Genomic DNA, 23,255 nt, shown 5'->3' on the forward strand with positions numbered 1-23,255 from the left:
CAATCAGCGGGGGGAAAAGTGTAAACTTTCTGTTTCTCATTGAGAATAATGGAGGATGTGGTTGAGATTCAGAAATGACTATTTAATGAGGAGGACCTTTATTCACATTTTCAATAAAATATAAAGAAGGTCCTGATTAAATCATAACTCCTAAAAAGCAGTCAGATGGAAATGCAGTGTTTTATTTGCTCTCTTCTTAACTACAATAATTAGTCTATAGTTTGATTGAGTGATATTGCAACTTTTGCAATAAGTGCTCATTCTAAGGGCTTTCTACGACAATGCAGAAAGATACATTTTTAAACAATGATGGGACACTTGACTCAAATAGCTTCACCTCTAACTTTACAACAAAGTGACAGGAATGGCACATAACGAAATAGAATTGATCGCTCTCTCCTACAAATGTATAATAACAAATTAAAGAACTGCTCTTTAAAAGTATACCTATTACCTCATAGACTCCATTATTTGTAAATATCGTCCTAATACAGAAGAAAAAATGCTCCTCCTGTAAATGTATAAAGGGAACACTAGAACACTTGTTTGCTCAATGTGTTCATATGACAATGTTTTGGGCCAATTTTTTAAATCTTAAAAAAAAAAAACTTTGGTTAAGAATCTGTACTTAAAGCTTTTATTTCACCTATTTAAACTCAAAATGCTCTAGAGCACCAGAAGCAGTTAAATCTATACTGTAGCATTGAAATGTACGTTCCTAGAAATATAGAAATAATAAGGTACATGTTCAACGTTTCTGAAAATCATTAACTTTTTCCTTTGGCGACAGGGTTACAAGTACAAGAGCAGCTTCCTTTACCACCACCTAGTGGGTTGATGGTGTAACTCCCTGTGAATACCTTGAACTACTAAGGTTTGTTGGCAATTGGCTGCATGTATTGCACGTCAATGTGAGGATATCTGTTTAAAAAAAGAAGCATAAAAATAATGCATATTGGACTCCAGGTGTGACTGTAGTGTGTCTTTAATCTAAAAAAAACAGAAAAGATAAATAACAGGTATTTGTGCTTAAGAACCATTATACAGAGAATAAGAAATGTTACAAAGTCATTACATTCACCTTGTGGATGAAACTGTGACATCATCTTACAGTTTGTCACTTAACAACTCTATGCAGTGTTTCACTTCACCTCTTTACATACCACAGTCTATGTGAATCTAGGCAAGAATTCCTCTAATGTTGGCACTTTTAAGAAAAAAACACACGAGGTACCTCATGAAACCATGTGAGCCCGCTCGTCATTGTATTTGAGTGGAAGATCTACAGACACAAAAACAGGGCAAACCAGAGCAAAGCAGTTATTTTCCAAATAAAGGGCTACGTCCTAAGTGTACAAGAATGGTGTTTTTCTGCTTTGCGCGATTGTGTTCTACCGTCTCGTGATGCAATAACACAAACAAAAAGAACTGCTGACTCGTGTCAAAAAAAAATGTCTTGACATTGAAATATGAGATGAAAACTATTGTTTTCAAAATGGCCACCGACATCATTCCCAACTCTGTCATGCCTTTTGATATCTTTTACATACACCAACGTAAAAAATAGTGAATCTCTTAACTCATAAAACTAGATTTATCATTCTTTACACAACAGATATATCTCTAACATTTGGAAAATAAATTCACTTCAAAATAATAGATTTGTTTCTAATCTAAAGTCTAATCCTGATACAAAGTGAACGCATACAGATATAGTAGTAGTCCTTGACTTTTCAGCTATTTTTAATGAAACCTTGTTCTGGGGTGATTCAGTGACTGCATGACAGAAGTTCATTAAATGTGTGTTAACTGGTATCTCAAGTTTAACCATCACCCCGCCCTATTGGGCAGGAATAATCTCTTTATTGCACATGAGTGAAGGGATGCTGGAGCATAAAATCACAGCAGCCTGTGAAGATGCAACAGAGTCCAAAACTTAGACTGAGGAGGCACTCTGAACCCTCAGACGTCCCACGTTCTACAGCAGTATCTGAACAGGACGGAGGGGCGTTTTCCAAGGAGGATAAAGGATGTAGCAAAGAGGAGAACATATGGCTATCCCATCCGAAAGGATCAGGCTTTTTTTTTTTTAGGTGGTGTTGGTGGTAGTTGTGGTTCTAGCTGCCGGGCAGGATGGGGTCAGAGACATGCCTCTGGATCTCCTGCATCTCTGTCGAGGTCTCCAGGTGTTCAGGGAGGGAGGGGTAACGCTGACTGCCACACATCAGTCCAGGAAGAGCTTGAGGAGGGGTGAGGTTCATGGATGGTAGAAGGGGAGGGTCGGTCTCTGGCGACATGGACACGGTGTCATCAGAGGCCACGGTGAGGTGGATCCCACTGGAAAGCGAGTCCTTGGATTTGTGCTTGAAGTCAGAGTCTGGACTCTGGAAAGAGAGCGGGAGTTGAGCCTTACTCAGACAGCAATCGTTTAATGTGCTGAACCTTCATCTAATTTAGCGCTCAAAGAAATAGTTAAATACTTTGGAACTAAGCTTGGCTGAACATAAAGAATAGAAACAGCTAGCATGTCACTGTCCAAGGTTAAAAAAAATCCATTAACTAGTATCTCTATAAGTCACCATTTGACACTTTACATGTCTTGTTTTATGTGAAATAGTTTTAAAAAATGAAGTATAAACACAACACCTGTAGGAGAGAGGCAGTGCTGTCCATCTGTACCGACTGGATTGGGGGGACGGTGTGGATTGTGGGTGCTCCTGTGGCGTACAGGGTGGTGGGGTGAGGCAGGTGAGGGCTCGGGGAGACGGCGCTGTAGGCTGGAGGCACTGGGGCCATCTGCCTCTGGAGGAGCTGCAGGATCACGTTTATGTCTGCTGTCATCCGGGTCTCCAGCCTGCGAGAAGAAGAAAAAAAATCAGCCGATGTGAATTCAGGAATCTCAATGAAATAGATCTCTTTCTAACCTTTTTTTTTTTTTTGTAGTCCTGTCATCTGCTATTTCAAAAATGTCCACTAGGTCTCTCTCTTGCACTCACTGAAGTATCTCACTCTAATTCACATACATTCACAAAGGCAGCTATAAATAAGCACATGCTTGCCCACCTTTACAGAGGACTGTCCTCCACACTTTATTACCTGTATTTGCATTTCCTCCCCCCTCTCTTTTGTGTCATATACATGTAGGAGGTATTAACAACATGCTCACAAGCAGATGGGAATTGATATGCAAACACAGCAGTAGAGGGAGGAGCGTTTAGAAGCATGAGTCAGAGGCAAACATTGGCTACAGAGCAATAACAATGAATCACACTGTGTGGATACTGACAGTCATCAGGGGGTATAGCTCAGTGGTAGAGCATTTGACTGCAGATCAAGAGGTCCCCGGTTCAAATCCGGATGCCCCCTGCCCGTTTGTTTTCTTCCTGTCTCACCTGTTTAGCTGGGACTGCAGCAGCTCCAGCCTGGACTCCAGCTCGCTAGGCCGATCCTCAGTGCAGGGTGGAGGGTGGAAACCGGCCCTGAGCGAGGAGGCTCGTCTCTGGCTCTCCGAGAACTGACTGGCCCTGCGGTCTGGCCAGTAGCCATAAAGGCCCGACATGCGGATTGGTGCCGCTGCTGGGAGGAAATAAAATCCCTTTTTTAATTTCTCACACAGCTTGTTGTCTGCTATTAAAAAAAAATCTAATTGAATATGTGTGCAGAGGATTCAGTAAGAGTGTGTGCTTAACAGGACTATCAAGTCAAGTATAGCACAACAACTGCATACAGTCTAACAGTATCCATTTGATGAGAAATGCATAAAGAAGTAGATGTTTTTACATAAAGCCCTTGATGTAAAGCCAACTAAGGAAAATAGATCGATTTTATGCAACTCACAATTTTTTTTTTTGGCTATTCTTATTGGGAAGTTTGAATGTTTAGATGACAACAGGCTGAATGTGTGTACTTAAGATGGACCTGAAGTATTGTGGCACCTCTTAAATAGTTTAAATGAGAACACATTTGGCATTATTCAGACCTGACGGATGAGGGAATGTTTACCTGAGTATGGTGGCCCTCCAAGGTCTACAGGCGGCCCCATTCCAGCCGAGGGTCCGCTGTGAGGCAGGAGGTTGACCACTGCAGGGGGGTAGTCTCTGGTGTCACTGCCGGGGGGGTACAGCTCCACCTTACTTTGTCCCATGGGCTTCATCTCCTCATCACTCGACTGTGAGCAGATACTGGGGCTGCTGCAGAGGTCATCCCAGTGGGATCCGGTCGTCACACCCTGATGGTGGTTTCCCATCAAACAGGACTGGTCAGGATAAGAGTCGTCACGGTCCATGCCGTCTGTGCAGGCAACAGATGAGACGATGTGGCGAGAGTACACGGAACAGAAACATGAGGAAATGAAAGGACCTTCACTCACCTGGTCGATTTCGGCGCCGCAGGGAGCTTCTCCGATGCCTTGCCCGGCGGTAGCCACATTCAGAGTCCTTGCCAGGAGATGTCTGGTTTATTCTATCTGCCTGATACATATCAGCTTCAGTGATTTGGAAATACACAGCAGGTCTCATACTTTAAGGACATATTTAACACTCGAGAAAATGCCAAAGGACCGTCATCACTTTCAGGATGACGTGGCTATGTGTACATTTATTTTCTGTGGTGGCACTCACATCTCTCAGATTGAAGGTGATCTCTAAGTTGTTCCAGAACATGTCAGAGAAGTCGGGATACATGTCCAGCACTTCAAGCAGGTCATCTCTCAGGATCTTGTGGAGGTCGCAGTAGGTCAAAGCCCTGACGTCAGCGCTGGATTTGCCCGGCCTCCCATACACACTGATGGGTTCCCCGAAGATGTCGTTCTTTCCTACAGTGACAGACAAGGCAAAAAACAAAGTTTGTGTAGCGACAATAATAGCAGTTGTTTGACGAAGTGACAATACAAAGCATAAGGATGACGGGGATCTAAACAGCATTTCTTGTAAACACAAATTGGTTCCCTAAAACACAGCTGGGAAAGAAACGACCTATGCATGCAGCCTGGACCCGAGTGCTGGGCCAATTGATGATCAATACCACAGTGGAATGAAAGTGGAGCTGTGCCCAAACACCCCTGGCGACACAAAACAAAGTGAGTGTGTCTTTGTGGTGTAGTTTGAATTGGGGCTTCGTGGTACAAAAGGTTGAAAGAACAGATAAAACAAAGTGAAAAGGTTTTTTGTTTTTTTTTAGGGGGGGGTTTCAGCTCACCTAGTATGGCCACCACCACATCGTCCCTGAGGATTTCTATGGAGCCTCTGGATATGAAGTAGAGGGCGGTGAGAATGTCCCCACTGTGAACCAGAGTGTCACCAGGAGGAGCGTGGGCGGTCCTGAAACGCATGGCAAGAGCCCGCAAGCAGCCTTTGTTGGCACCTCGAAAGGCTTTGCAGTGCTGTAGGAGACTCCGGTTCAGATGGAGGCAGATGTCAGCCTGCAGACACTCAGGGAAGCCTTTTAAAACCTGCAGGGAGACAGTGAGCACTGGGTGAATCTGCTGAAAATGTATTTTTGTTACTTTAAAATTTTCCCTGCGGCCTTTTTGTCTTCTGTCCCTAAAAACACGTCGTCTAAAAATAGATTTTGAATCTAAAAGGTTCACAGAAAAAGAGAGTGAGAGCTGAGAGAAGGAGAGCAATGTGTCAGATCGATTCAGGCTGGTCACAAAGGACAGTGGCTCCAAGTGAGAATCTATTCTCACATTGAATTGGCACGGGCTATCAGTGCCCTCTGATGCTGTTGGCAGCCCAACCCTAAGTAGCAACATGACGCACATCAGCTCTAAAATTGCAGTCTCAATGGAAACACTCATCTGTGTTGGAATTGTCAAAGGAGCACCCATATTTGAACTGGGGACTTTTAGAATCAAACCCTCTATCACTGAGTTATACCACCTTCTCTTTACCATGCAGAGCTGTTTTGATTCATTAACAACTAACACAATCCAAAAACCTTTAAAGTACTGGGAAACAAAAGTTGACTTTAATAAAGCTTTTGGGGTTTTAACCCAAAAATATGAAAAATTAACTCTTACTCACAAAGCAAATTCACTCAAAGCAACACAGGAAAGATGCACTGTATTTGTGTTCCCTTGAGAATAGAGATGCGTAAAGGTTTATTGTGGAAAAACTGGGTCAGTGCAGCAGCAGAAACAAGGTGGGCAAACCATGTAGGTCAAAGACTGGTAACAGTGGCAAATCATGACAACTGATATATAGGTTGACAATTTGAGGGAAGGAAGTGCACTGACATAAGCAGGCATCGATTGCCTCCTATTATGAACCTCCCCCTTCTGGATTACTTATTAGGAAGACAATTAGGGAATTCTGACTTCAAACTTTTATCTCAGAATAAAACAAAATAATAATTCTGACTTCATAATTCTGTTTTTCCTTCTTTGAATACTGAGAAGAGAAAACATCAGAGTTCTGATTTTAAAGTCTGTTTTGAAAGGCAGAATTCTGACTTCAATCTCAGATTTGAATTCACAGAGAAAAGTCATGTAAATATTTAACAAATGCAGTGTGGACAGCGAGTGTCAGAGAGTTTTGGATTTTGCAGACAAGAAGATCAGATGTGGTATTTAAAGAAAGGGGGCACTCAGAATTGAACTGAGGACCTCTTGATCTGCAGTCAAATGCTCTACCACTGAGCTATACCCCCCATGGCTGTTTAAAACCAGAAACAGTGATCTGGAATAAAGTTCTTGAGGGCACTATTATACAGCTCCATATTTCCAAACAGTCCAACAAACAACTTTCCTACAAAAATCTTTCAATCAATTTATCACAACTCAGACAACAAGCTCTTGTGAACTCGTGGCTGACCACGTGTGAGCGTGACTTACAGCGTTCATGTCGATGCCGTTGGTGTAGGACCAGGCGTGTTGGAAGTACTCCTCCAGCCTCTGTCTCAGGCCTCCAGGGATCTGATGGAAACGGATGAACTCTTTGACCCTCAGCATCTGGGTGTGGTACCGAGCCGTGCCAGAGTACAGTCTCTGAATGATGGCCGACACGTTTCCAAAGATGCTGGCGTACATCAGAGCTGCAGAGAACAGTAGACAAATACTTTATTTTGGAGGAACTCATTATTAAATGTTTGGATGTGTTGAAGGTCTTTCAGCAATATGCAGATAACCTAATCCTAACCCTACTTTTCCAAAACAAAGTCATGAAAAAAACAACTCCTGAAACACAATATAGAAAATAGAAAATCAGGTATAACGATAAGGAGATTGTCAGCTGCAATATTAAGAGTAATAAACATCATCATCAGGAGCGCTGGTAGCGTAGTGGTTATAGAGCGCACGCCCAATGTATGGAGGATCTAGTCCTCCAAGTGGGCGGCCAAGGTTCAAATCCAACCTCTGGCTTCTTTCTCACATGTCATTCCCCACTCTCTACTGTCCTATCTCTACAATATATATAAGTATATAAGTCTTAAAGAGTAAGCTGCATCATCATTGTTTGAAGTAAAAAAGTATTTTAAACCTGCCTTATAAATGCATGAGAATAAATGCATGACATATCCCACTCTGCCAGAAAGAAGAATGATATGAAGATTTCTTTTTACATGCCTGTATTTAAGAGGACAGTTGAAGTGTCCCATCATGATTTAAGTTTTTGTTCCCATTCAGTTCCAACATGGCAAAAAAATAAGTCCATAGGAAACTGAGAATGTGTCTATTTTGTAGCATTCACTTAAAAAAACATGAGGATAAAAGGTGTGGTCCTTTTACAATAATATCTTTACTACATTCACATTCAATTAAAGTCGCTTAATGGAGGTATTTGATTTGTTCTCGTGAGTGCTCGTCTTCAAAGGGTTCTTATTTCAGACTCACACTCTCTCTACTCACAGCCGATAAGCATGACACAGATGGAGAAGATCTTTTCCGGGTTGGTGTTGGGCGAGACGTTTCCGAAGCCCACACTGGTCAGACTGCTGAAGGTGAAGTACAGAGCTGTGACATACTTGTCCTTGATGGAGGGGCCCGAGGCGGTGTCACTGTCGTTGTACTGTTTTCCGATCTGCTCGGCCAGGTTATCCAGCCACCCGATCTTCATTCCCCCGATGCGGGCCGAGCCAGTGCGCTCCACGTTGCCGATTGCGTACCAGATACACGCCAGCCAATGAGCGATGAGGGCAAAGGTGCACATGAGGAGAAAAAGAACGGCAGCTCCGTATTCTGAGTAGCGGTCTAACTTCCTGGCCACTCGGACGAGCCTCAGGAGTCTGGCAGTTTTCAGAAGTCCTATCAGAGTGGTTGTCTGAGGCTGGTGGAGAGAGAAGGTGGAATATTAATCCCTGAGGATTATTTTGTGGAGCAGAAACAACGTGTATTGAGACCTAAATGTAGCCTTAAGCATGGAAGGTATTAAAACAGAATATAATTACAGCATGACCCCCTGACGGTCTAAATCAACCACAATGATCAATTACAACTAACGGCCTCAAAAACACTCAATAAACTCTCACACACTCAGTCTGAGAAACACTTAGAATCAACTGAATCCAGGATCTGAGAGTTGGACCAATCAGTGAACTTTGTGATGGATTCACCATTCAGTCTCCAAAAACTCTAAATGTTGAACTTTGAATTGTGATAAAACACCAATTTTGGTCAACTGTAAGGAAGAAAGTTGGACATTGCAAGAAAAGTGGCCGTTTTTCCACTCTGAATGGCACCACTCAGTCGTCCTTGTGGTGGAATTTCTGTAGTTATTTAGATTATAATGTGCAGATGTCATTAGGTTTATTCACTGTTCTCTAATGTCAGCCAGACCTGACAGAGTTCAGTTGTTATTAGAACACCAAGTACAGCTTGGAGAGTGTCATCTGTTCTTCCTGATATCTGCAAGGATGTTTGGTAAACTTACTGTCTGCTCCAGTGTTATAGACGTCACAGATTAGTCTCGGTGGGTCAATGTGACACGACCCTGATAATGATAACGTCTTTTAGGATATATGCGATGCCTTTTCGAGAAGTTCGGCAGATGTGATTGAGCAAGACACGAGTACAGAAGTGTGATGTTGAATCATGTCTCCTCATGAGTATTCATCCTATGAATAAACTTTCATCAACGTGAGCCATCTGATGTCAGCTGAGTCTTATTGTGTGGAGTCTTAGTAATTTCTTCAACAGTCCTAAAGTCTCTGTTCGATTAGCATATTAACAGAAAGATGAGGTATGTAATCAAACTGATCCCTAAAATTGAACACCTTGTCATGTTTGTTGTAATTTACCAGATCACAACCAGAATCAAACTGAGGACGGTTCTTTTATGGTAACCTTAAAGAGATCATGTCCCCTAAATCTTCTGGGTGTCTCCTCTTCTTTCTCACCTCTTCAGACCCTGAGCGAAAAATGAGCAGGTCGAAGGGAATGGCAGCCACGATGTCGATGAGGAACCAGCCCTTGAAGTAGTGCTGTGCGATTTGTCCCGGGTGGCTGACCACCTCGTCGTTGTGGTTGACGTAGGTGGTCCTAAAGTTGATGAGGATGTCCACGATGAACATGACGTCCACCACCAGGTCGACCACGTTGAGCGGGTTGCAGGTGTAGCCGCAGGGCTCCTCCACCTCGTTGAGAAGGAAGGCGGCCGAGTACGGCGTGAAGATGGCCGTGTAGATAACCAGCAGCAGGATGACCCAGTCCCACACCGCTTTGAAGGGGCTGTAGTGAAGGATGGTCCATTTGTGGATGCGGGGAGCCTGGAGCTTGTACTCTGGCAGCACGTCGGCACCGAGAGACAAAACCTGAGGGACAGAGGGAACGGATGGGGGTAAGATATTACCATCAATTACAAGTGAGATAGAGTAGATTATTCAGAAAGGAAGAACAGCTGATTTATCTCTCACAGGAACATGGGAGGCGCTCTTTGCTTGCACTCCGGCAAATACTTGGGACACCGAAAAAGAAGGGAACAATAAATCAGCGGAACAGAAGTAACAAAAAGTTGGAAGTTTTATATTTATTAAGCATCTACAACTATCCAACTTTTAATTATCATTCACTATCATCCATTCACTAAATATAGCTTTCATGACCAGGTTTAATTTTTGAGGAGTTTTAAATTTTTCAGCAGGTTTCATTCTTCAGATGAGGTTTAATATTCATGAAACTGCACCATCCTTCTAACTCAACTACTTCTACTTTGCATGTACTCACTGTGAATCAGAAAGGTTACTGTCCCTTGGAATGGTTCAGCTCAGTGTATTGTTTCTATTTTACATAAAAACACCAAACTAGACAGTTTGAATTTCTTTATTCCTGTAATAACAGTTTCTTTGACCTCACATTCAAAGTTCTAGCAGTCAAAGTATACTGCTTGGTTCTCAAACTTTTCACAATGAATACCACCACATCAAATATTTGTAAGTACCACCATTACGGCCAACATTGACTTACAGTAGCGTACATACAGTTAACACAGGAGGCAGTTTTATTCCTGATATGCATATCCTTTATTAGACCGCAAACCACGCACTGTGCACTGGGCTCATCCTCTGTGCCACTGACTTCAGTTTCTGCTGTCCCGCTCGATTTATTCGCCGCACTTTACTTACTAATATTTCCCGTTTGGAGCCACAAATGCCAAAAATCTTTAACTGTTATATTTGCTTCCACGGTTTGCCATCACACACATACACATACATACATACATACATACAGTACGGTACGCTCAGTATGATGTGAAAGCATAAACTGTGTAAACATGCCCTAAGTCTCAGCCCATCGATGGCGGTTGCCAAAGTGGAAATGCTCTCTTGAACTAACTTTCTGTCTATCTGAATCTAGTATCAAACAAAGAGCAGGAGTGAGACGAGCCTAAACCTCCAGGTAAAGCTCAGTCAGATCAGCCATGTCCCTTGTTATGTATAACTCTTATCCTTCATAAAGTCAAAACAGTTGAGTTGTAAAAAGAAAAATGTATTCCTCCGTACTGTGTGTGCTGATAAAGAATTATGTTTTTAAGACCAAATTCATGATTTGAACAAACCTGTAAACATTTAGTAAACAGTTATTTCTGCTGTAAACACTGGCTTTAAATAAAAATGTGCGCCTACGAGATGTCTGGGGCTTTGAAGCCAGTCTGAAGTGCACACTCGAGGAACTGCAGTTTTTTCCCATTTCTGCATGAGCTTCTTTTTTCAACACTGGAGGTTGCCACTTTTGTGAAACAATGCGATACAACATGACACGGCAAGACACGCATTATTGTACCACTAGTTATTCACTCCGGAACTCAAACTGAATGATGAATAAAAATGCCTGTCACGTCACTTCAATTAAGCAAACTTAACTGATGAACAGAAGAAAAATATCACACTAGAAAGCAGCTGTTAATAATGTCGTATGCATTCATGATAAAATGCTCCACACTCTAATGAACACAGCTTGTTTGTGAAGCTGAGAACTGAAATCCAATTCACTTTTCAGTGTGTTAAATGCATGATCAATGTAAAAAAATGAAATTTCTAACAAAAATAGGCAGGTGAATAAGTTACCCCACCCCATTAGGGGAAACATATTCAGACTCTATCGGTTTCTCAGACTCAGTTAGTTTCTCAATATGCGTCATTTCTAAAGCAGCAATAAGGTCAGAAACAACTCAACTATTTCGCGGGACAAAAAAGACCAGCATACAAATCCTCATCCAGAGATTCCACACCTTCCTGATGGATTTCCCTAATTGCATTAACATGCAGACCAACAATAAAAACAGTAAGATAACAGTGACTGTGGCAGCAGAACTAGTTTTATAATCCCACTGACCGGTACTACAGTTAGAGCCTCTTTGTCCAGTGTTTCATCCTGGTCTTGACCACAGCAGTAGAGGTAGAGTTTCTGCAGCCCTACCTGCCTGCTGTGTAGCGGCCATCTTCTCTGCTGCATCACCCTCTTGTATAGAAATATACGGACTATTATGAAAAACCTTAAACTCAGCAGCTGACAGAGTCCCCGCGTAGCTTTAACTGCTCTTAACCCAGACTACTCACTAAGTCTCCCTTTTTATCTGCGCCATGTGACCACTCCTATCAGAGTTTCGTCAATCGTGAACCAGAATTAAGTACCGACATTGATTGGGCGCCATGCAGAGGAGTGTTTTTAATTCATTGTTAACTGCAAGGTCAGGACACGGTTGCTGATGTAATTAGAGTACTGGTGTGAAAATTCGGTCCGAAGCCCAACTGTTGACATCCACAGCTCCACTATGAAGCTACCCAATGCAAAAATGAACGGCACGCATTGTTTTCCTTTCATACCTTCGCAAACAGTCCAACAATATTTGCATGTTTAATTTGCATAATTATGGTCATAGTCACCATGACAATAGAGGCTGGATTTGTATGATGAGAAGCTGCAGGTCTTCATCACAATAACACAGAGACCACAAGTAAAGTCTGGCATTGTCAAATCTATTTGGACTCAATTTTTATTAAAGTCAAAATCCAGCTCAGTCTCTCCAACTTTCCAAGAACAGAGGATTGAAATGACCAGATATAGTCGAAGAAAAGGTACCATGGTCAAAGGTACCTGACAATATTTGATAAACAAAACCGCAGAACGAAGACGTTTATATTGAAGAATGAATTCTGCTTCAGCTTTGGCTCTGTTTCTCTCTACTTTCTGCCCAGACAGAGTACAATATTTGTAAACAGGGTTGACTCCACAGGATTTTGCACTTATCCTAACAACAACAACAACATTTGTGTGTCAGTAACCGACCGCAGCAGCTGCACACATGCAAAAAGACAACACTGTAATTAGAAAGTAAACACACGAGCCAAAGTTCATTCATCCAAGAAATGTCAAGGTATTGATGTTGTCCACTCTGGCTCATAATGATCACCAGAGAACTGTCACCGCCAGTTTGCACGCAATGGTGTCCCCCTTCATTATGATGCAGAGTTCATAATGAACACTCACAGATATTCAGCTTTACTGAAGGGAGCATAGAGACAGTGCAAGATTATAGTTAGTAAAGGGGGGAGAAATAACACATATTTACTCTTCAAAAAAGAACATGAACTGTGTTTTATCTTCTTTTATGCTCAATTTGGATTAAAGCAACAATGCAAAGGCCCACATTGTCACATAAAACTCGTTTCAAATACTTACTTTTCTCCCTTGAAAATGTAACTTAATATTAACGTTTTAGCCAGTACGTCGTCCTAATCATGTTTTATTTAATCCAAACATAAACACAGTAACACACAACACATTTCTGCACTTTAAGAACACTAAATAAACCTGAAGCAGGAGTAAGTGATATGCAAAAGGTTATAAATGCAAAATGAGATGAAGATTCTGTGCACAAATAATGGTCTTTGCCATAGCACGGTGACATGGCATCAGCTTAACCTCCATAAAGATGATGTCGCTCACCTGTGGAGGGAGAAGGGTTAGGTAAGAGGAGAAGAAAGCAACAAAGGGAAGGAAAGGGCAGAGTTTGGGGAGGACACCAGGGCGCTTGAGAGAGTCAGTAAGGCTACTCGAGGTACTCACAGGCTGAAGTTTGTGCTTCAGGCTCATGCTGAATCACACGACACAAGGGCAAACACAGGAAGAAAAGCAGGCAACCTCGGTCCATCAGTTTGTACCTCCCCTCTCTCTCCTGCTGCCTGCCCTGTGTGTAGCCCAGCCCCCATCACAGGATCCTCTTTCAAAACATACAGAAAGCAAAACCCCCGGGCTCTATGAATGACGCCTCCTCCACACAACCTAAAGCAGAGTCCTGTGCGTGACATAACATAAAACAGTTTGATGTTTACCATGAATAAATGGAGTGTTTAAGAGGTTTGGATTTAACACTCTGCATCATAGTCTGCAACTTGTAGGCATCCTGACTTGTGGAAATATTTAACATAACATGGAAATAATTGTATTTGCATGCAAAGTGGCTGCAGCGACAATGACATGTTAATTTTGTGATTTCACTTTTTGTATTACCATTTTCAGGACAGCCAATTATCATAATGTTCAAACAGACAGGCCAGTGTAAAGTCATGCTGTAGTTTTACAGAGTTCATTTGTTGTTCTTAAACAAACTCAAAGTCACTCAGATATCGTATTTGTATTTAAATTATTTCTTCAAAGAATGGCTTTAAGATGTTCCTACTTTTCAAAAATGTCATGTGGCTTAGTAATAAACTAATAAAATAAGTGTATTTGAGGATAGATATTCATCCCTTTTAAGTTTATTCCTGATCACTATTTAATGTCTGCCACATGCAAAGTTATGACTTCTCTTTGAATAATGAGTTTTAATCAATAAGCATGTTTGAATCACATCACTGTATGAATATAAACATGTTAAACACACACACTTCAGCTTTGCAGACATACAGTATATGGCCACGAGTAAAGGGTGCATCAAATAGGAAATTCCAGTAGATTCAAACTGTATCCAGATTCTTCCACATTCTCTTGTAGTATCCTCATTCACAGCCAGGGGGCGCCAAATAGACATACTTCATTCCCGGACACAAACAGAGACAACTAGTCAGAGTGTACCGGGGCTTCTCTGCAGTAACCAGTCTTTTACAATCAATCACACTGTGTGCCTCATGTTACACAGACTAATCAATGCGAGCAAAGATCAATGACAACCTTCATTTCCCTTTCTGTAAGGTGCCAATCGAAATCCAATTATAAAGGCTGGATAACCAAGCATTTTATTGTATAACTAAAGATAACCAAAAGCAAATTAAGCATATAGATTGGTACAGGTTTTTAAAAAATGATAGTTATTAAAAAAATGTACACATCGGTAAGTTTATTGACCACTGCTAAAGTTTGTTCACACATGGCAGAAGCAGCAGGGATTGACCTCCAAGCTGACCTGCAGGGTTTGACATTAGTCTTTGAACCCCATGTCTATGATACCACTCCAATCAATTAAAGTTGTTTACCACAACAACAACAACAAAAAAGGGGCAAGAAGAAGATGGAGCCGCGGTATGATTTAGCACGTTTCAGTTGGTGGTTTGTCAGATGTACACAAGAGCATGCACACACTGCCCTCCACGGCCATTAGCTCCAGAGGCCAAGGTCACTTATAGCAACAAGCCGCTCAATAAGCTCACAGTTGTTGTGCTTTTTCGCTCACTTTCATAACTGCATCTCACCAGAACCCCTTTTTTTTTTTACTCTCAACAACACCTTCACACTCTGTGGTCCCCACACAGACGCACCCACAAAATCTGCTTTAATGTCCAATGGAATGTCCACAAAGCGATCCAAAAACACATCACAATAAAAAGATGGAAGACAATCCTCTATAAAGTCATGTAGCGTAGTACATTCCCCCCCAAAAAAGTATTTTTGGGCTATTTTGGTCTTTATTGGATAGGACAGCTGAAGAGAGACGGGAGATGTTGGGAGGAGAGAGTGGGGATGACATGCAGCAAAGGCCCAAGGTCAGATTCAAACCAGAACCCGTATCTAATGAATACAATAGCCTCTGTGCATGGGACACATTTCTTCACAAGAAATAATATCACAAAATAAAAGAGATTTGTGTGTCATCAGAAGACATGCCGAAAATCGATAAATGTAATAAAAGCCATCTGTCTCCCAAACAACACCTTAAAAAAAAAAGAAGAAAATACATACCTTACATAGCAAGAGACAAACACTCCACTACCAAACCATTCAGTTTTTATCCAAAGTTTGCGAGACATTAGTAGAGTTGAGATAACAAGTGTTCTGCCGAGCCGAGGAGGCCTTCTGTTCATCCTGTCAGATTTCTCCAAAGGCCACAGAAGCCATGTTGCTCTCTGTTTGTACAGAAAGTCACAGTCTGCTGTGTTCACCACTCTCACTCCTGGTGTGAGATCTCACTGTCGCCAAGGCAGCAACATTCAATCACCAAGCTTTAACATTTGCAAACTTGTCAAAAAGCATGCAAATATGTAAATAAATGTAAAATAATGACACAGTGGGTTTCTATAAGCAAAGTCGTGCAGATTCCGACATCATCAGAATATCTCGTAAAGCTCTGAGCAGGTTTTATGAGCTGTATTTCTTAAAGAATAAACCAACAGCCAAACAGATAAAGTGGGACAAAACCAGTAAACTACCCTCTGTGGAAGCCCCTGTGGTAAACTAGGTTAATGTGCTGCAATCTGGGAGTCCCACGGTGTCACACTTCCACCTCTGTCCTGCACAAAACACGCAAATACACAACAGGTGTGTTCAAGTACTAAAAATTCTAATTAATTTTTATTAAGTATTCAATTCTGTAGAATTCCTAAAAAAGACAATCTTTCATATGACAGATGAATATTTTAATATGTTTTGGGAACAAAAGCTCCACTCAACCAGACTCACAATCCTGCAATTAGTAATTTAACTCTTTCATTACCGAGAAAACGTTACTCGAAGAATTGATTTCCAGCAGAAACCAGACGTGTTTTTGGAGTATTTTTCCATCGTGCGACAGATTACAGTGAACACTGGGACGCGCTGGTGTGATAACAGGTGGCTGAGGAGTGTGCGCCACTGTTGGTGCTATACATGTCACACCTCAGGTGAGATTATTCTTTCACACGTTCACCCCGTGACTGCAGATGTCATTTAACATCTTGAGTGAGCCAGAAGCAAAATACCATTTATAGACGTCAATGAACTATATTTGTGCAGAGGCGATGACTGGATGTGAAAGTGCAGGCAGAACGAGGACACACAGAAAAAAAAAAAACAGGACAAAACATGACCTGCTATCAAAGAATACAACAGGACAAGTCACCTGATAGGACTTGTAGTTCCTTTCCCAAACATACATAAACCAGTTCACTACATAAATCTGTCATTTCCAGGTGCTGGAGACAGCCAGCAGTCAAATATATTCTGACACTTTTCATCAGAAATCATCTCACTCCTAAATATCAGGCTGAACAAACAACAGGTTTGTGTTATTTTGCCCAATTATTTCCAAGAATAATCACTTTTGGTTATGTTGTAAGAGTCCACCTGATGGCTCTCTAGAAAAAACTTTTTGTGCACTAACAACCATCTAGGCCCAAATTCTTCCTGTACTTCTCATGATGGATTTTGTCCGGTTTCAACATACTCTTTTTCATTCGACTCTAATCTCATCAGGCGTTCTACGCGTGCAGTAAGAAACCATTCATATTGACAAGATGGAGAAATGATTTCTCTTACCTGCGTGACCTGAGTGACCTTCTCTGTGACGTTCTGGGTCCGGTCTTTAATCTTGCTCGGAGCGATGATTTCAATCTCGGTGGGCGAGGGAGGCCGCATGCGGTCCGAGCCAAAGGTGAGAGTCACCTGAGGGATCCGGCTGATTGTCCTGTGTCTCATTAGGTCTGAGTCGGACGTGGAGTTCAGAGTGCTGGGCTTTAGATCTGGAGCATCAACAATTAGAAAGAAAAAATATATTGTAGCAGAATTTGCAGCCAGTCCCACTAAAGCAGCCCAAAATGAGTTGTTAATGTTGCTTATCGTTGTCTTATTTAGCATACTACCGTTTTTTTAATCCTAAATAAATTTCCTTGAACTGATGTTATTTGAGTTGATTTCAAAGCCAAATACAGCAATGTCAGACACTCACTGCTGTTGGCTCGGGGGTCTCCGGGTCCGATGCTCCACTCTGCTCTCATGCCATCAATGTCATCCAACGAGGAGGCGCGTCGGAGGCTGCGGACACTGTCCCGAGAACAGCTCCGAGGTAACGCTCCCCTTGGGAAGGGGATGCCAGGGTCCAGCCTGTCTGTCAGCAGAGAGCGCTGCGCGGTGGAGGACTGGGCTGTAGGGAAGGGATGGTCCCGGTCCTCTTCGATTAGAGCCTCCGTCTCAGACTGCATGCAGCTCTCTTTAGACGGGATCCGAAACTCTTTGAGAGGGACCTCCTCGCTGTTTGGCTGTGGAGAACATGGAGCAGGAGGACAAAAAAATAATCTTTGTTTTGATAAATTGTGCAACCATACCTATGCATAGAATACACAAAAAGAAAGGAATGTCTCCCTGCCAAAGAGGCCCAACGTGTACAGAGCATTCGCCTGTCTTAGTCAGATAGTTCCAGAGTCAGGTGTGGATACTGTCAGGAAATAGTTTCTTTAACAAGAAGTGATTCATCAAAACAACAGAGAAGTTAAAATATAAATAAAGGGGTTACTGAACAGACACAGATGAACTCAACAATGGAAGATTTTTTTTCCCTTATTCTTCCCTTTGGTGCGTTTCTGGCTGAGATATCAGTCCTTGGATTTTAAACAATTCCCACTGCTATCTGAGGAAGAAGACAGTTGAAAGTGCACAGTGCTTACATTGAATGGTTATGAGTAGCCCGTACCAAAATAAAAGCTGCTCTTCCAACAATTTAGACACAGACAATTGGAGGTTTTCAGGGCTTCAAGCATGTTTGAAAAACAACTTTTGTGTGTTTCTTTTTAAATGTGATTATGCCAGAGCTAACCTGCAGGTAGTCCACAACCACACCTTCAAACTGATCTTTTGAAAGTGAAGACCTTCTCATGGAGCGCAGCACCGGTAGCCTCATCTTCAACCTGCGATTCTGACCTGAGGAGGGAAATTCTTATTCAGCTCAGCTCTCAAAACTCAAAGTACTTATACATTTGTTTTTGTATAATAAATTACCAAAACTAGATTTTTCACACGGTCTTCACTTTAGTACATTTATATATTCAATGCTTACTGTGAGAGTGTGTTGTTTGCAGGTAGTAATCTCCACTACATACTTGTAAACTGAAAGACTGTACTCTATTTAAGTTTATAATTAAAATGTCCGTGCTGACTACTGTGATGTCATGTAACTCTACAAAACATTTTCATACGTGCAAACAGAAAATCAACACTTGTTTACAGGTACAGAAAAAAAACATTCATCCGTACGACTTCCTAAGTTTGAATGTTTATCATGCAGGTAAAATATAAGAGTAATGTTTACAGTAAATCAATCCTTGGGTGACTCTCTGCCTCAGGCCTGACTTCTTCAGAGAACGATCTATCAGCTCCTGGAAGTCGAGGATGAACATGATGACAACGCCTTCCTCATTTTTAACGGGAACAATGTCCACAAGACACCGTCTGCACGTCCCTATAGGAATAGAGAGAGAGAGAGAAGGAGAGAGAGGCAGATTTAAATAAAGGGGGCACCCGGATTTGAACCGGGGACCTCTTGATCTGCAGTCAAATGCTCTACCACTGAGCTATACCCCCACATGTAAATATCTGATGTTTCCATCTGATAGTTTTTATGAGGGAAGGCTTTTAAGGAAGGTTATAAAGATTCAAAGAGGAGGGGGGGGATGGAGAGAAGTTCAAAGCTAAAATAGTCTAAATAAGCTCACTCCTGTCAGGTCTAACTTCACTCTGCAATCAGCGTGGTCTAAAAATAGAAACAGGGGAGAGAGACGCTCACACAAACACACGCCATACGTCACACACACACTAAAGTGCCTGCTTTCCCTCCCAGGCACGTGTCCACTGTGGCAGGATTTTGTGTCAGGGTAAAGGAAAAACAGGTCAGCCTGGAAGACCGACTGACTTTGTTTTTACTTCACTTGTTTTTAAAAATGTCTGCCTGTTCATCCTGTGAGGACATTTAGGAAACAAAGCATGGTAAAGACCGTTGGGTAAAAAGGAGAGAGGGGGTTAAAAATACACAAAAAATAACTTATATGGCAATACAGCAGAGCCAATACAAATGGGTTTTAATAGGAGCCTGTCTTAAGAATAGATTAACAATAGGGTACTGAGTCTGAATGCCAGGTCTCAACCCAGCTCCTGATTTAAAGCCGGATTATAAAAGCCTGAGTTTTCAAAAGCATGGCATATCACTGTAAGTGCTTCACAGGGGTGATGTTTGAACCTTTCTTCTTCCTGTGTATAACTCTTCTCCATTTCTGCAGTCTTACCTTCCTTGGCGTAGTAGAGGATCTCCACCTTGCGTTCCTCAGAGCCGAGCAGAGCCTGTGCCAGTTGGGCGAGGGCGCTCTTCATGGTGCCGGGGCCGACCAAGAACTGACAGGTACAGGGCTGCTGCATGATCTCTGCCCTGGCAAAGCCAAACATCTGGCAGAAGCCTTCGTTGCAATAGATGATGCCGCAGTTCTTCATCTGGGCATTGGCAATCAGAAACTTGCGATCTGAAGGACAGAAGTGTCACACTCCAGTTTAAAAAAGCGGAAATGTCATGTTGTAGTTTAATGTAGTGTGGCATAAAGATGCTACTTGAATTGTTAACAACACATACTTTTCAGAACTCACTCCCAGCTCTTCCATTAACCTTCCCTTACCCCCCAAAAATACAAAAATACTTAAAGTATCAAGGAGGATACTTGAATACGCCTACAGTTGCTTTATTAAAGTTACCACACAAGTCAATGTTCAAATTGTGTAAAAGTATCTATTATAATACTAAACTTTATACTAAACCCTTTGATTCAACTAATGTATTTAAGTACAGGTGTTTTGAATTATTGCTCTGAACAATCAGCTGAAGAAGAGTTGATGAGGTCTATCTTTCCATGACGCTAATGTTGTAAGCGACACAAATTCTCCCAAAGGACCGAGGAGGAGCAGGTGGCCTCTTAAAGAGCGTCTGTGGCGTCACGCCTGCTGCATTGTTAATTGTGGGAAATTACAAGTTGTCTATGGTCGATCAGGATAAGCCTGTAAGATTGTATCCTTAACTTTTTGTCATTCTTTTGTATTTGTTAATAATTAGCCCATATTCTTAGACTAATAATAATAATAATAATTGTTTATATATTTACATATTTCTATTTATAATGAATTCTGTCTGACATTTTTTGGTTTTCTTTCAATGGTTCTGGGTGTGTTTTAATGTAAGGAGCAAAAATGTGATCTATTAGCTTTAAATATTTTTAAAAGTTTTAAAATGTATATTGAATTAATTTGGCTCAAATATCTATTTCATGATATAAAACAATGTTTTTCCCATTTAAGTTATTCTCATTAAACTTTAAAATACAAGTAAATATTTTTTCTTTTTTGATGTTTAATTCAAAGTAAAACTATTACAGTGGTTTGACTGAGTACAGTGAAAACTGGACCACAGTTATGTTTTTTTCCTGCATTATTGAACTCTTTTTTTTGTTGATTAAATGAGTTACTCACTCACAAACATTCTCAGGATTATTTTAAAGCTCATATACCACCCATTTCCTGTTATTGATTATTGTAGTGCCTGTAGCCTACAAAGGGCCTCTACAGTCACTATGCCAAAAACCACTGTCCACCAGGAAAGTGAACTGGGCCAGTTTTGTTCGAGCGTAGCTAATGGAGGAGTTCAATGTGCTGAATGTACATACAGCAGGCCTACATATCCTCTACAGCCTCTGAACGGCCTTTTTATTATCCTGATGTGGTGAACTGGGGTAAACAGCTCGCCCTGTTTGCAGGCCGCACGGATGAGAGGGGGGACTCACTCAGCCCCTCTCTCTTAAGTAAAAGGTTGAGCCCCGCTGATGGAAAGCACATTCAGTCCAAAGTCATTATGTTGGACCCGGAGCGGAAACACTGATTGTCACACGGTTGCTAAGCAGCACTGCTGTCTGTGTGGCATGTGCACTCACCTGGTGGTCTATTGTGGCTGCACGTGCACAAGTACACACAAAGACATACAGTAGAGGCACGATATCATTTAAAGGGGTTTAATAGCTTAAATAAGTAATGATGAGCTTTTCTTTATTAGAGTTGTCACCAATCAGCTATTTTTCCATGTCGAGCTGGCTTCTGATTAGAATGTCACAGCAATTTTAAAATCATGTTAATGGTCCAAAGTGAAATAGAGCAGGCAAAGGGGGAAATGTACCAAGGAGAAAACTGAAAAACTGAATGGAAAATTATTGGGGTACTAAATTAGCAGCTTTTAATTTAATTTAAATAAGTAATTTCACAAGTAAATAACTGATGTTAGATTTACAAATGAATATCGAAATGAGCCTAACTTGTCAAAGGAGGAGATTAAATGCAACATCTGTGTTTTATCACAAGCCTCAGCGGCTGTAGACCCATAAAAAAAGGATTTATTTTTCCATTACAGCTGTGAGCTAATGGAACATAATGTGAGGCGTCAGGTGAGCACTCACATGCAGGTGCACTAACCCTGCAACATAATGGAGGGCAAACTAAGCAACTATTTCCACACACTCTCTGTCAGCAAATGTGTGGAGATTGATTTAAATCAATAAATACATTTCTCACTCCACATAACCAAAAAGCCTTACATCTGCCACGATAAAGCATGCCATGACGAGCGTTTTTTTATAAAGCTCATTGGTGTCTGTTTCATCACCACTTTCTGTAGGGTCAACTACGTACCAGCAGTTGTTCAAAACTTGGGGTATTTAATTTCATTTGCACTTACTTTGCTCGTCGAATTTCCTGATGATCGTGTCCAGGTAGGTGTTCTGGAGCGCAACATGACCGCGTCTCACAGGCATTTTGCTGCTGAGAGAGAACAGCTCCCCGACACATGTACGGCTTTTAATAATAAATATGTATCATAGAAAAGAGAGCTCTAATTAAAGTATCAGATTCCTCTTGTAGAAGGCGCGTCAAAAGCACGTTTTCCACTCCCTTTGGTTTTGATGGTAGTGATGGCGAGGGATGGAGCGCGAGAGGATGACGAAACGGATGATTGGTTGCCTGGTTGCCCGGGCGATAACACAAGCAGGATGGTGCACGCGGATAACAAAAAAAAAAAAAAGTAGACTACGTGAGGCTACAAAAGCCATGTGCGCTAACACGTAAAAACAAACCGCACATCATTCTCAACATTTGTTTTTCCTTTGCATTTACAGTAGCCTGCTTTGTGAAAGAAAGTCGGGATTAAGCGCAGAATTTCTTCAGTCGAAGTTACTCCCTCGAGTCTGGACACAACACGGTGGAGACGACGGAGAAGACGCTATTAGTTAAATATCCCTCATATAGCCTACTGGCCCCTCCACTGCCCCCTGGCTTGACAGCAGCTGTTGTCAGCAGCGTCAGTTCAGAAAGAGTCACCCAGGACCAGAACGGAAACACAATGCGACTTACTTTCAAATTAAACGCCAAGTAGGCCATTTCATTGTTTTCACCATTGGATGACAGCACAAGTAGCTCCCAGGAAGTGAAGCCAAATGATTCAGAGCTCTTCCTCCTCCTCCTGACTGGCATAACCTGTGCCTCTTTTATGTTTACAGATATGGGACAAACTTCATCATGATTGACAGCTCTACTTAAAATTAAGCAAAAATCATAAATGTCC

At 41.7% G+C, this 23,255-nt stretch overlaps 1 protein-coding gene and 3 non-coding genes across 5 annotated transcripts; 1 reads left to right on the forward strand and 3 right to left on the reverse strand.

Moving 5' to 3' along the window:
- Positions 1 to 969: 969 nt before the first annotated feature.
- Positions 970 to 22,652, reverse strand: kcnh6a (potassium voltage-gated channel, subfamily H (eag-related), member 6a). 2 transcript variants are annotated; one of them, XM_061026698.1, is made up of 16 exons: positions 22,374 to 22,652; positions 19,897 to 20,127; positions 18,927 to 19,076; positions 18,435 to 18,538; positions 17,571 to 17,880; positions 17,162 to 17,364; positions 9,334 to 9,747; positions 7,847 to 8,264; positions 6,833 to 7,032; positions 5,197 to 5,449; positions 4,620 to 4,813; positions 4,370 to 4,469; positions 4,003 to 4,290; positions 3,393 to 3,573; positions 2,647 to 2,854; positions 970 to 2,384 (listed from the first exon to the last, which is right to left on the reverse strand). In XM_061026698.1, the coding sequence occupies exons 1-16, from the start codon at positions 22,447 to 22,449 to the stop codon at positions 2,118 to 2,120; spliced, it is 3,597 nt and encodes a 1,198-aa protein (XP_060882681.1). In that variant the 5' UTR covers positions 22,450 to 22,652; the 3' UTR covers positions 970 to 2,117. The 2 variants fall into 2 exon arrangements, with proteins under 2 accessions (XP_060882681.1, XP_060882680.1); XM_061026697.1 differs by having other exon boundaries at positions 3,393 to 3,576.
- On the forward strand, positions 3,295 to 3,366 carry trnac-gca (transfer RNA cysteine (anticodon GCA)). Its single transcript has one exon. It is a non-coding gene; the product is annotated as a tRNA-Cys (tRNA).
- On the reverse strand, positions 6,577 to 6,648 carry trnac-gca (transfer RNA cysteine (anticodon GCA)). The gene has a single exon. It is a non-coding gene; the product is annotated as a tRNA-Cys (tRNA).
- On the reverse strand, positions 19,127 to 19,198 carry trnac-gca (transfer RNA cysteine (anticodon GCA)). The gene has a single exon. It is a non-coding gene; the product is annotated as a tRNA-Cys (tRNA).
- Positions 22,653 to 23,255: the final 603 nt, after the last annotated feature.

The sequence above is a fragment of the Labrus mixtus genome, chromosome 20 (assembly GCF_963584025.1).
Source record: "Labrus mixtus chromosome 20, fLabMix1.1, whole genome shotgun sequence".
In the NCBI taxonomy this organism is placed as follows: Eukaryota; Metazoa; Chordata; class Actinopteri; order Labriformes; family Labridae; genus Labrus; species Labrus mixtus.

Coding starts and splice junctions, on each gene's coding strand:
- kcnh6a (XM_061026697.1), bottom strand. CDS start 22,449: ATGCCTGTGAGACGCGGTCATGTTGCGCTCCAGAACACCTACCTGGAC. Junction 20,128..22,373: donor CAGGAAATTCGACGAGCAAA/GTAAGTGCAAAT, acceptor TCTGTCCTTCAG/ATCGCAAGTTTCTGATTGCC. Junction 8,265..9,333: donor TTCGCTCAGGGTCTGAAGAG/GTGAGAAAGAAG, acceptor TCTCTCCACCAG/CCTCAGACAACCACTCTGAT.